At 38.9% G+C, this 14,321-nt stretch overlaps 1 protein-coding gene across 1 annotated transcript in view; it reads left to right on the top strand.

Moving 5' to 3' along the window:
• Positions 1-14,321, top strand: part of FLT1 (fms related receptor tyrosine kinase 1) — a 131,948-nt gene that overhangs the window by 34,266 nt on the left and 83,361 nt on the right. The window contains exons 9-10 of the mRNA XM_081953290.1: positions 7,519-7,688; positions 9,364-9,520. Of these exons, the coding sequence (XP_081809416.1) occupies positions 7,519-7,688; positions 9,364-9,520 (327 nt within the window). The remainder of the gene's footprint in view (positions 1-7,518; positions 7,689-9,363; positions 9,521-14,321) is intronic.

The raw sequence follows: 14,321 nt of genomic DNA, 5'->3' as shown, positions 1-14,321 counted from the left end.
TAGTTTAATCTTGCATTTAAACTCTTTATGAAAATAAAAATGTTGTTGGAAGATTTTGAAGGAGAGAAATACTGCCAAGAAAAAGTGCCTATATTTTTTTCAGAGAGTGACTTGTGCATTAGACAGGAGTGCACAATTTTTATTGGGTCAAGAACTACACTAACGTTTGAATAGTATATTGGAAGTCACATTGCATGCAAGTTTGAAACTATGTATAATATTTTTAAAATATGTGTGTGGTGGGACAGAATATGCAGAAAGAATGAAAAATAAATAATATTATTTTTTAAGTACCAATAATTAAAATATTTATTTCTTAAACATACAATACTCACAAAGAAACCTTTCCTATAGAAGAAATGGGATAGCTGTAGTGTGTGGGCTTGTTGTTGATATGCAACAGCTTGAGGAGATGTGAAGGGAACATGCTCAATTCCTTTATGAGTTACATTGTAAGACCAAAGTCACAGAGTGTATATCTATCATTTAAATAAGAATGATGTATTCTTGGACAATATATAACTTTCAGGACATCTACATTTAATAACTGTTATAAGGTTAAATTGGGGAGGTTCAAAGGATGGAGCTTTAATAAAGAAGAAACCAAATCAAAGCAAACACTTAAGAAGTTTTACTTCCAGTTTCTACTACTGATCATCAAATAACCCTACAAAGACTATAGCGGAGGAGATACAAGCGCAGTCATTTGACTGTTATTGTTCTCAAGCAACTGACAGTCAATATAATGGTTCTGCAGATAGTCAGAGGCAGCGTTATCATTATATAAAGTAAAGCTAACACAGGTTGCAAGTTGGGAATATAATAGAAGTGTAGCAAACCAACTTTTGTTTTTATGACCAGTGATCGGAAGAGGATTTTCTGTTAGATATATGAAGATAACTTGGCTTTGGATAGTATACACATTGACTTGGTTGAGTGGGAGGCATAGTTTCTGCTTTGCCTCTAACAGGAAAATAACTTGTACCTCATTATATTTTATCATAAGGCTTAAAAGACCTTGTTAACTTTATCCTCCATAGATTTATTTTTTTTAAAATAAGACTTCTTATTTTCCTCCCGCACAATTCAATAGACATATGAAAACTCATAAATGTAATATAGAATTGAGTTCTAAGTTTCGTCAGTGGCATTTTCATTTTGACTCTTTCTTCATAATAAAGTGTGAACATTTTAAAGGGTATGTGCTTTACGGTGAGAAAGTAAGTATATTTATGTGTGTGTGTGTGTGTATACACATACATACATACATACATACATACATACATACATGCATACATACATATGAATGATGCGGTGGCTCAGTGGCTAAGACGCTGAGCTTGTTGATCAGAAAAGTTGGCAGTTTGGCAGTTCTAATCACTAAGTGCCACGTAACGGAATGAGCTCCCGTTACTTGTCCCAGCATCTTCCAACTTAGCAGTTCGAAAGCATGTAAAAATGCAAGTAGCAAAATAGGAACCACCTTTGGTGGGAAGGTAACAGTGTTCCGTGTGCCTTCGGCGTTTAGTCATGCCAGCCACATGACCACCGAGATGACTTTGTTCAGTGCTGGCTTTTTGGCTTTGAAACGGAAATTAGCACCGCCCCCTAGAGTCAGTAATGACTAGCACATATGTGCGAGGGGAACCTTTACCTTTGTAATTCTGAGATGCCTATTAAGTTATATAAATTATATTTGCAGTAATTGAAATGGTAAATTCTTATGGTCTTTGGTTTAGATCCATTCATTAGCAAGATAAAAAGGGTGTTACTGCCTTGTGATACAACAGGAACTTCCTCCCTTTTCCCTGTCAGTGAGAAAATTGGCCCATGTGTCTCTCTGTGTGTAGTGAGTTCCCCATAATACTTATTTTAACCTTCATTGCATTAGTAAATATTTAGGTTCACATTTAGAAGTGCCTACATTTTAGGTCTAATATAGCCCTTTATCAACTTGCAGTTTTGGATTAGCAATAACAGGATAACAGTAGCCACGCTAAATGAACAAGTTGGGCAAGTTTCAGCAATAGCCCGCCTACTGTCTGCTTGTTGATTTTTTTCCCCCTTCCTGGCAAGGGTGTGCCAATGAAGGTAATTGTCTAGGCAGGCACAAAGCACTAAACATGACCGTAATGCATTCAGAACAATGAAACTATTCAATTAAAATGCAAACATAACAGTTATAACCATGTTTCTTGTCTGAGTTCTGGAGAGAAAAATTACATTGACCTATAGATGGCATGAGAAAAAGTATAAATGCAGTATCAGATGAATATTCTGCCCATAGACATTTATACAGTCTTAAAAAGGTTCTGAATCAGGCTTCAATGTTTTGTCCTTCTTTTGATTTTTGTGGAAGTCACAAACTTTCTGGCTTTATTGCACTGCATGACTCCACCTGCCTACATTTTTACTTGCTTCCTGCTCAGATGATCAGCAATGGCTCTGAATCATTGCGTTAAAATAATCAGTTACTTTACTTAAAGGGCCCTTAATCGTAAGGCAGTGCAGAATGAATATATGTCAGTGCACAGAAGGAGACAGGAAGGCAAATTTGCTTATGTTGTTTGTCAGTCTCTAAGTCATGTCTGACCCTTTGTGACCCCAAAGGCCCCATGGACCACAGCAATGCTGGTCCTTCCTGTCCTCTGCTGTCTCCTGCAGTTTGCCCAAATTCAGCTTCATTGCTTTGATGACACTGCCTGAAGTCAAAATGTCAAACACTTGCACATTCATTCACACCTACCTGTAAAACATTAAGTTCTTATATTAGATTTTTTTATATACAAATAAAATCATATTTTTGTTTTTGTATCTTGTACTCGAGATCTCTCAATATATGGCTTCTTATGCTAGTGACAACTTTAAAATTATGTGACAATCACTTAAAGCATAGTATTTCATTTAAGGGAATTTCTATAATTTATTAATTTATATATTACTAGCCAGTAACCTGGTTTTGCTAGGGTATTTATTTATAGGGGGAAAATGTCCGGACCAAACGCAATTTCTAATGTTGGATTTTACCCCTTACCAGAGGGAGCCCCCTTGTGGAGTACTGTGAAGCCGTTATCATGGCAACTCCACTGCACTGTACAGTAGAAGCCAGTATGGCAGTACGGCACAACAGTCTGTATCTGAACAGAACACACACCCCGAGGGGCATTAGGGGTGTCTTACCCCCACAGCATTTTTCTCCAGAGAGTAACCTGTGTACCAGGTTGGTTGAAATTGCTCGAGGCATTCCAGAGTTATGCTGGAAAATGCACACACATGCACAGTTGTTTAGATAGATAGATAGATAGATAGATAGATAGATAGATAGATAGATAGATAGATAGATAGATAGATAGATAGATGATAGATAGATAGATAGATAGATAGACAGACAGACAGACAGACAGACAGACAGACAGACAGACAGACAGACAGACAGACAGATAGATTGATTTCAACGAAGACTTCCTTTGCATCTTTTTCTCTATTAGGGCTATGACATGATCTTAGCACTTGATGAGAAAATACTAGGCCTAGGAGATTCGGAAGTTGCAAAACATATTGGAAATAGAAAATAGCCAATAATTAATATGTTGTTACTATTCGAACAGCATGTTGTCATCCATGAGGTTACCAGAAATTAGGTTTGTCTTAAACATTTTAGAAACTAGTGATCTACTGGTTAATGAAGGTGCATTTCATACACCTTAGAAGTACACACAAATTCATGAGGTGATGACAATATTTCTCTGAATCTAGTTTGTTTAGAGTATCAAGGCAGTTAAGTCATGTTGTTGGCCTTATTGTTGAAGTATTATTAGAGGTTAACGTCCTGGACAGATGTGCTCTTAAAAAGTGACATAGAGAGGAAGAATTACTCTGACCACCACCCCTCCTCCATCACAGTAAGATGGCTTATAATTTGGCCCAAACAGGGAAATGCGTGTTTTCTGCAAACCCATTGTTTTTCTCCACATTTCATACAACTTCTATACTTCTAATTGACCTGCGATTTTCTGAGGTCATGAACATATTATTTAAGGAGTGTTTTTGTATTGCTTGCCTGTGAAACAATGGTATCAATTTTGATCTCAATTTTGCTTTTGTTTTCATTCAAATCATTCTGAATGGCAGGGGCTATTCCTGAGTTCATTAGCGTTTCACAAAAGCATTGCTACAAGACTGATTAGGAAAACAGTTCCCTACATGCATGTGTGGCCTGAATTCACTATACTTGCAGCCAATTTTAATGTGCGCTCTAAGGCTTGGATTTCCACCTTTGAAACAATCACATTTCTAAATAAAAAAATAGAAGCTGGAAAAGAGTTGGATGCAGGCCCACACCTTGGGAATGCTATTTGGCCTCACTCACTTGTCATTGGATTTAAAGGAGGCAGCTGTTAGGAGGAGTGCATTTGCTCAATCACGGCTAGTGGTTTGATGTGCCTTTTCCTGGCCTAATTCAATCTGGCAATTGCCTCTTACCTTCTCAACTACCACCACTTATACCTGTTGGTGGAAAAATGTAGCTGCTAGGCTGAAAACTGGCTGTATTGGAAGATGATCATATGATTCTTCTACTGAAGGACCAGAATTAGTTGCCAATTTTTTATCCGACAATTTAACATATTAAATGACTTAAAACTTGACTATTTCACTGTTACTAGCCTGCTTATCTTTAAAAATTGCCAGGAAAAGTTCTGTGTTCCTAACACATGGAAAGGACCTACCCCCTATGGAATCTCTGCTTTTAGAGGACGCATTTCACCCCAGTTAGACCTCTGAGAGCAACCAAGCCTCAAGTCTTTGACCATAATTTCCTGGTCAAATGTCAACTGACCTGGTCAATTGAAATGGTCAATTCTCAATTTTTTTGTGTACTATATTTTTTAGTTCTCTCTACTCTCTTTTTATGTCAGTTTTATTAGCTAATCAAATACATTGAATGTAAATGTGGGAAATACCACAAAATAAATAATCAAGAAATTTGATTGTTTTACTTTGTTAAAGTAAAATAATGACCATTGCTATACTAAACATTAATTTGAATTAGTCTTTTATAAGATCTAAAATTAAAACATATATTTTTTAAAAAAATATTGTTGGAAATTTTAGCAAATCAGCATTTATTAGCATTTTACTTCGTGAGCCTCCTTGGGCATACATTTGAGATGTGATATCAGATCCCCAGGGACATGGTGGCTCAGTGGCGAAGATGCTGAGCTTGTCGATCAGAAAGGTCTGCAGTTCAGCAGTTCGAATCCCTAGGGCCATGTAACAGAGTGAGCTCCTGTTACTTGTCCCAACCTAACAGTTTGAAAGCATGTAAAAATGCATGTAGAAAAATAGGGACCACCCTTGGTGGGAAGGTAACAGCGTTCCGCGCGCCCTTGGCATTTAGTCATGCCAGCTAAACATGACCATGGAGACATCTTTGGACAGTGCTGGCTCTTCGGCTTTGAAACGAAGATGAGCTCCGCCCCTAGAGTCAGGAACGACTAGCAGATATGTGTGATTGGAACCTTTACCTTTACCTTATCAGATCCCCAAATATCACACCTGGCTATATCCTCCTCATCCTCTTTGACTTGTTTGCATGGGGCCGAGGCTACAACCTTTTTTGTTTTTTTTAACTAAAGGGTACCATTTATTTCTTTGATGCAGCCAAAGCAGTAGTAATAGTATTGGAACGATATCAGAGGAGAAGGAAACTCTCTTTTTCAGAGTGATCTCTCATGGGGTTTAACCATTTAGACTGACTTTCAAAAGAACCAATTATTGATTGTAGGTTATTATTATTATTATTATTTATTAGACTTGTTAGCCGCTCCCTCTCCACGAAGGGACTCGGGGCGGCGTACAATAAATAAATCACATATTACACGATTAGACATTACACGGTTAGACATTACACGGAGGAGGTATAAAATCACAATTGTTACAATACATAAACAACAATAATAATAAGGTTAAAAATTAAAATACCCCGATTTAAAATTTTAAAATGTAAAAGTTTAAAATTGCCAGGAGGATTAGAGATAGAACTATAGTTGAGCCAGGCCAGCTAGTTGGAAAAGGTGGGTCTTGAGTTTTGTACGGAAGGAGCGGAGGTGATTATTTAGTCCAGGTGTGGGCTGCTGTCGGTGTTGCTGACGGTTCACTTCATGTGCGCTGCAAGCGCATGCACAGTTGACTGTAAATTGTTCTGCGCATGCACAGAACATGACAAAATGACCAAGAAACAAGCTGGCAATGGCAGTGGGGATCGGGGAACTGGTTCGGGGCGTGGCCGGCCTGCCATCCCTAGCGGTTCGGCGACCCAGTCCCAATTTCCACTACCGGTTCGCCCGAAATGTTGCAAACTGGTAGTAACCCACCTCTGATTTAGTCCAAACAACTACATCCAATATAATAAAGCTTCATGAGCTTTAGTAGAGATGTAACACAGAATCATTTAAATGTCATACTCCTTTTTTAAAAATGACATTTCAAACACTTGGGGGTTTTGTTTTTTTCATTTTGAAATTATTGCCAGTAAAATTATTAGATTTGTAGATTTAAGATAGCATTAAAAGAACATATTTTTTTTCTGGGTTAGATATTCAAATATTCTGATGTTTCCCTAGAAATTTTAAATTTGGAATGTCTTTTAATAAAAAACTAAAACAACGGGAATTCTACACACTCCAGGAGACTTGGGGTTGTAGTGAACTCCTGTCACTTTTCTGTATCCATGTATTCCCTAATAATGTTTAATAAAAGGAATGTCCGACATTTAATTTCACAGACACTTCAAACGCTTCACATTTCTTTTAACAATTAGTATTTGAGTAGGAACGAAATGAGTAAAATGAAGATCATTAGCAGCTACACATTCTTCAAATAAAGTGCAATTCAATCCACATGGATTTTGAAGAAATCCACTAAATTGACCATTAATTAGCTTTTTAAACATTTATAAAGTCTTGTAATGTAATTTGTTCCTCCAACCCGCCATGTCTCACATCAGAATTACATTACCCTGGTCCTCAGAAGATTTGGATATGGGTCCCCTAGACCAGGGTTCTCCAACCTTGTCAAATGTAAGACATGTGGACTTCAACTTCCAGAGCAAAGCTGGCTGAGGAACTCTGGGAGTTGAAGTCCACAGGTTTTAAAGTTGCCAAGATTGGAGACCCCTGCCCTAGACCTTATTCAAAGCCTGTCATTAAAGGTTATCATTTTTCATGGATGTAAGTGGGAAATTAGTAAAGATACAATTGAAGAGTAATCATATTAACCATGTTCATGCAATTTAAATGATATCAATTTTCAGTTTTTATACCTGCTGTTCCTGTTTCTTCATGCTTGCCCTAACTATGATGTGTGCCTCCAGCATGCTACTAAAAGAATAATAAGTGTAGTCCTTGATCCATTAAAAATGTCCTCTGCTTGCTTCCTATTGAAATGTTTATATATTACATAGGTAACATATGCAGTGACATCATAAGCAATTATGGATTTGATTTTTTTTCTCCACAGGTTAAAGGATGGGTTACCTGCAGCTGAAATGTGTGCCAGATATAAAATTAAAGGTTTCTCGCTCATTATAAAACATGTTGCTGAAGAAGATGCAGGAAACTACACTATAATGTTGAGCACCCGGCAGTGGAACCTACAAAAGAATTTAACAATAACACTCAGAATAAATGGTGAGTCCACATTACTATCCATGACAGTAAGCTGCAATCCTGTTTACTTAAATTAAGTTGTCTTGAATTCTGACTAAACATAAATATTCTAAAAGAAAGTTTTCATTATCAGAGATCATGTTGCTATGCTAAAATCATTCTGACGAAGGCATTAGTGTCTTTAAAAAATGGCATTTCCATGTTCAACTTTTGTGTCACCAGCTGATTAACTTATGTCATATGTCTCCATGCAAATGGGTTGTTTGAGTCAGGCAATGCCCTTTCTTCATTTTATTTATTTACTTACTTACTTACCTATTTATTTATTTATTCATTTAATTTTATTTATTTAGTCAAACATGTACGAGATAACAGGTATAAATATAAACATGGACATGGACACAGGAAATGGGTACAAATAAATGGGGACAGTAGGACAGGAACGCATAAGCTGGTGTGCTTATGCACGTCCCCTTACAGACCTCTTAGGAGTGGGGTGAGGTAAACAGTAGACAGTCTAAGGTTAAAGTTTTGGGGGTTTGAGGATGTAACAACAGAGTCAGGTAACACATTCCAGGCATTGACCACTCTGTTGCTGAAGTCATATTTTCTGCAATCGTGTTTGGAGCGGTTTACCTTGAGTTTGTATCAGGGGTGGGTTCCTGCCAGTTCTAACCTCTTCTGTAGAAGAGGTTTCACAAATCTACAATGCCGTTTAGAACCGGTTCCAGCTCCCTTCTCCTGCCCGTACGCACATCATCAAGATGAAGAGCAAGAGGAAGAATTCTGGGAGTTGAAGTCCACAAGTCTTAAAGCTGTCAAGTTTGAACACCCCTGGGGTTTTTTTTCTAAAGGGTTAGGGATGCAAAGGTCTTGTAAGTTGACAGCTTTAAGACTTGCGTGCTTCAAATGCCAGAGTTTCTGAGCCAACATTTTGGTTGCTAAGCAAGAGCGTTGTTAAGTGAGTTTCACCACATTTTACAAGTTGGCCACGGCCATCCAGTCACATGACTGCCAAGCCACTCCCACTCAGTCACGTGGCTGGCAAGCCATTCCCACCCAGTCACATGGCCGGCAAGCCACTCCCACAAAGCAGGCCACACCTACAGAAGAGGTTCTAAAAAATGTTGAAACCCACCACTGGTTTGTATCTATTGTTTGCCCATGTTTTATTGTGGTTGAAGCTGAAGTAGTCATTGACGAATAGGACGTTGCGGTGGGCAATCTTCCCTCAAAAAGATTTCCTTCAAAAATCTTCCCTCTTCACCTCATTTCATTGGCTTCTTACAAAAAGAAGAGGGAATAAATAAGCTAGTCACTGTCAGATGAGGAGCGTAATTTTTTGTCTACTGGGGAAAGGGCAGAAGGAGCCCCCACTTGGATTCTGGAGAGAAGGACGAAATTCTAGAGGAAGTAGTTAAGACAGGTTGGAAGTCCCTACAACTGGAGATCCAGAACAAGCATTGCAAAACTGCTGTTGCAGCACTTCTGAAGCAGAGAACAAACTGATTCTGATTTTCCAAAGCCATTTGAAAGCTGTGTTGTTGGGACACATCTAGGCAGCAATTATGTCAGATCAAAACACAAACTGTAGGTGGAAGAGGCCAAAATCTTAGCTTTACTCTTGGAACAGTAATTCTTTCCATTTTATTTTAGAATAAGATTTCAGTTTACTCCTGTTCTTCTTTGTTAACAGTGAAACCTCAGATTTATGAAAAAGTGTCATCAATTCCTGGTCCCAATCTCTATCAACTAGGAACTAAACAAATTTTCACATGCATTGTTTATGGCATTCCTCAACCTGTGATAAAATGGACCTGGCAACCATGTCAACAGAACCATTCCAGAACAAGGTAGATAATTTTTGATCCTTGCTTCCAATATTGCCCTTCCGTGTTTTCATTAAACGTCTTCTCCATACAATTGGCAACTCAACTTAAGGTATTTAGGATGTCTTAATATTAAAAAAAATGCTTGAAATGAATTATGTTGCTATCATGAGTCATAGAGGAGGAGGTGGGATGACTTGATGATGCAAAATCTGGTTTTACTGTGGGGTTCTTGGTGCTCTCTGAGCCAGGGTTGTTTGCTTACTGATGTTTCGTTACCCATTAGGTAACTTCGTCAACATCACTTGTTTTGTTCCTCAGACAGGGTATGTAAAGACATTGTTGGGATGAAAAGAAATTAAACAAGCTCTGCTTTTTATCCTGAAATTGCAGCATGCTTATACAATGCTTATAAATATGTTGCTTAATGATCAGTTTGAATATCTTGCCTTACGGTACATGTCAGACTGATGGATCTGTAATCTGAAAAACTTTTGAAGTTCATCCCTATCCGAAGCTCAGCATGCAAGCTTTAGTTCCTCTTCTTTGGGAGAGCTTATATTCAATTGTTACATGATCCCTCGAGATGCCATCTTTAATTCTTCATCTGATTCTTGCTTATTTGTGGGGATTATGTACAGGATAGGAGACCCCAATGTAATTTCTTTCATTTCCTTTGTCAAATGGAGTTGTCAGAAAGAGAGGACAACAATGGTTTGGATCTCTGAGTTTTTGCAGAGTTACATTACCAGAAGACATCAGGATAATTTAAATCCTCTGTTGCATGCTTTTTCAAAAGATTGGTCTAAGCATCTTTCCTTCTGTTATCTACCTATCTGTTCTCTTGGATTTGTTACTCACAAATAAATTATAGCCTTTTAGTGTGATGGACCAACCATGAGTATCATTGTGAATCAGATCATTCTCTCTTAAGTATAGTATTGATTGGCAGTTAAAAGCAGGTGTTCCTCACCCTACTCAAAAATTGAACCCAGGATCTTTTCATGAAAAGTGTGTGCTCACAGAGCTATGGTTATTCTCCTCTTCCTTTCTATTGACATGATTAGAGGAAAAAGAATTAGCTTGAAAATGCACCACAAATGTCCACTGATTAAAATACATCACTATATCTCCTACTAAGAAGAGTATGGTGCCATTGATTTCTACAAACAAACACAAAAATCAAAAGAGGAAGGGCCAGGCGAGATGTAGAAGTAATGAGTTCCAAGGAAATGGACCAGATTTCAGCAGAAAAACATTAATGAAGGAAAATTGAGCAATGACAGACATATGGGTGGAAACACGTGGCTGCATTGTGGAAGTGAAGAAAGTTGATTATGCAAGAGACTGAAAAAAGTCCAACCCAACAAATCCTTTGAAATTTGCTGTACAGTTGAAGAGTGCAGTCTCTGAGACAATAAGATATTGATATTCACACATTTGTACTCTTCTGGGTGGGAGAAGACATTATTTGACTGAGTTTTATTTTTAAGTAGTTCAACAAACAATGCTTTAAATCAGTGTTTCTCAAACTTGGCGACTTTAAGTCCTGTGGACTTCAACTCCCAGAATCCCCCAGCCAGCATAGCTGGCTGGGGAATTCTGGGAGTTGAAGTCCACAGGACTTAAAGTCGCCAAGTTTGAGAAACAATGCTTTAAATGGTTTCATTTAATACATGAACTCACAGATTCTTGTTTAATATATGGACTCACATTCCTTTCATTCTTGAATGAGAACTCAAAAAACTCTTTCTTACAGCTGAGTAGAAGTGTCATCCAAGTAATACATTGGTATAAACCTTGCCATCCTCTCTGGCAAACCCTATCCTGCATGGGTGCCATGGTTGTAAATGGTGCTGTCTACCACGTACAAGTCATTAAGAACAAGGATTGGCACAGTGTTTCTCAAACTTGGCGACTTTAAGTCCTGTGGACTTCAACTCCCAGAATCCCCCAGCCAGCATAGCTGGCTGGGGTATTCTGGGAGTTGAAGTCCACAGGACTTAAAGTCGCCAAGTTTGAGAAACACTGGATTGGCAGAATTTTGTGTTCTCTGCATTCTCATCAAACATTACTAGTCAGAGGATAAACATGCCCTGAACATATATTCATGAATGTAGCTATGGCATAAAGTAAATTGCTTTGAGTACAATTATCTGGCACTATTAATGTCAAAAGAAGGAGATCGAAGAGCAGCTTATATCATCTGTTTATTTGTTTGTTTGCTTGTTTGTTTATTATTTCTGTATGGTGCTGTAATCCAGTTGACACTCAGCAGTTTACACCAAAAGAATGCTATTCCAAAACAACATTAAAGTTGTCTTCAAAATCAGCCTAAATAGTAGCTTCCCAAAGTTGGGAAAGTTCTTTCATGGTTATCAGTAGCAGAGAGAGAAATAACTCTCTTCCCCACTTCTTCATCATCTATGTTTTCTCCTCACTTCTGGACAGCTGCTATTGAGGCTGATCGAGGTAAAGATGAGAGCTTGGTTTGAAAGCTACTGTTCTCTTTGTCCAAAGCAAAAGATGTTGGCCAGAGACTGAAGAGAAGAGACAGGCCTGCACCAGCTAAAGTGAGCAATTGATGTGAAGTGGGCTGTACTGCTAACAAAATGGTCAGCAGAATGTCTTAGATAATATCTACAGCAAAACTATGTTGCATTAAGGTGAAACATGACTTTAACACTTACATAGATAAGATTGGCTTCATGCTGACTTATAGGCTTGAGATTAGACAAAGACATTGTTCTGAAAAATTGCTGTGATATACTTCTCATGTAGACAGACGCAGATGAACAAAGACAAAACTATTAGGTTAGTTTCAAGTCAAAAACAGTTTTTGCCCCAAATAACTTTTTTTTGCCCAACAAAATTATTATGGAGTTAGGAACAGTTATTTCTTTAAAGCCTTGTTTCAGAATCAGACGTCTTCTACATGTGTTGGTTCTTGACTCTCTGAATGCCACAGTCATCATGTGTCTATATTGATCAGATCAGTTGTAATCCCATTGTGGAGAAGACTGTCCAAATTGGCCACTTCAGCTTTTCTGAGAGTGTAGTTAGGTGCGACTATCCTTAGACTGATTCCAGAGGTGGTATTCAGCAGGTTCTGACCAGTTCTGGAGAACCGGTAGCAGAAATTTTGAGTAGTTCGGAGAACCGGTAAATACCACCTCTGACTGGCTCCGCCCCCATCTATTCTCTGCCTCCTGAATTGGAGGAAACGGGGATTTTGCAGTAATTTTCCCCTGGAGTGGGGAGGGAATGGAGATTTTATAGTATCCTTCCCCTGTCATGCCACCAAACCACACCCACCAAGCCATGCCATATCCACCAAGCCACGCCCACAGAACAGGTAGTAAAAAAAAAATTGAATCCCACCACTGCCTGATTCCCTTAAACTGGGAAAGATTGACTGTTCCTTCTTGTCATTTTTTACATGACTTGCTGACTATAAGACTTGCTGACTACTCTTCCTGTGTTCCTTCTCAGGAAATCTTATGCTTCCAAAATTCAAAATAGCCATTTTAAAAATATTTGATGGTATTATTTGTAGGCTAACAATCAAGTTATTACCTAAAATAGTCATCATGTTTATTGTGGTATCCTGATGTAAATGTTCATGTAGGCCAGGGGTGTCCAAACTTGGGAACTTTAAGACTTGTGGACTTCAACTCCCAGAATTCCCCAGCCAGCCATGCTGGCTGGGGAATTCTGGGAGTTGAAGTCCACAAGTCTTAAAGTTCCCAAGTTTGGACACCCCTGATGTAGGCCGTCCTGGATGCTGCTGCTGTTGATGAGAAAGATGTCTGTGTAGAAGAATCGATTGTACAGCAATCCTCATGGGAATTGCGTTAGCATATGGAAATCCTTATTCTATCGAAAGACAATAAACCTGTTCTGACCCAGCTCCCAAAACACAACAAATTATCTGTAGTTAAATCCTTTATTAGGAGTGCCAGCAGCCCTGGCAAAAAGTCTCTTTCTCTCTCTCACACACACACAGCAGGCTAACAAGCCTGTCCGGTAGGGGGATGAATAGTTGTCTGCACACCTATTCATACTCTGTCCCCTGCCTTTTATCTCCAGAGCTAGGGTGGGGCTTCGCTAGCAGCGGTGGCTCTTCCGTCCTAAGGATCGGCTCATAGATTTCCACTGCTCTCCTCTCCTGCCTTCTGCGCATCTGCGTTTCAGGCACTGGATCCAGCTGTTCCTCCTCTTCCTCATCAGCCACCTCCAGACCTGGGGGCTGTTGACTCTTCATCTGAGGGCTGATGGACAGCCCAGGCTCTGCCTCTGTCTCTAGCTCTGACAGCTCCATTCCCTCTTCCTCCTCGGAACTCTCAGGTTGCCTTGATGCTGGCCCTCACTCCCACACCACCTCCTCATCTGATTCGACTGCTGGAGGGGCCGGCAGCCAACAGACCACAACAAAACCTAATTTGATCCAACAAAACTAATTTGATGTTGGATAGAATAAAAATGGCAGCATCTCTATTTCTAATGTGTGGAGGTGATGGCTAAATGGCGCCATTCACGCATGTAAGAAGATTGTAACCCGCACAGTGACCTCAAAACATGACACGGGCAGCATGTCATTTTATTAAATAAATGAAGAAAGACATCAGTGCATGCAGAATGACCCCCTCCCCCCAAAAAAATTCTTAATAAAGAAATTGAAAATGCTCAGTGAAAGAGTTATAGGCCGATCGTTCAAAGGTAAAGAGAAAAATTGGAAGAAAAAGGAAAGATATGGCATAACATGGACACTCACACTTCAACGTCAAAAGTTCCATGTGCTTATTTTATTTTTCTTCTGTTTTAA

This window comes from Natrix helvetica, assembly GCF_964273705.1.
Source record: "Natrix helvetica genome assembly, chromosome: 4".
Lineage (NCBI taxonomy): Eukaryota > Metazoa > Chordata > Lepidosauria > Squamata > Natricidae > Natrix > Natrix helvetica.
Note: the sequence above shows the minus strand (reverse complement) of the source record. Positions and strands in the feature narration are given on the sequence as shown.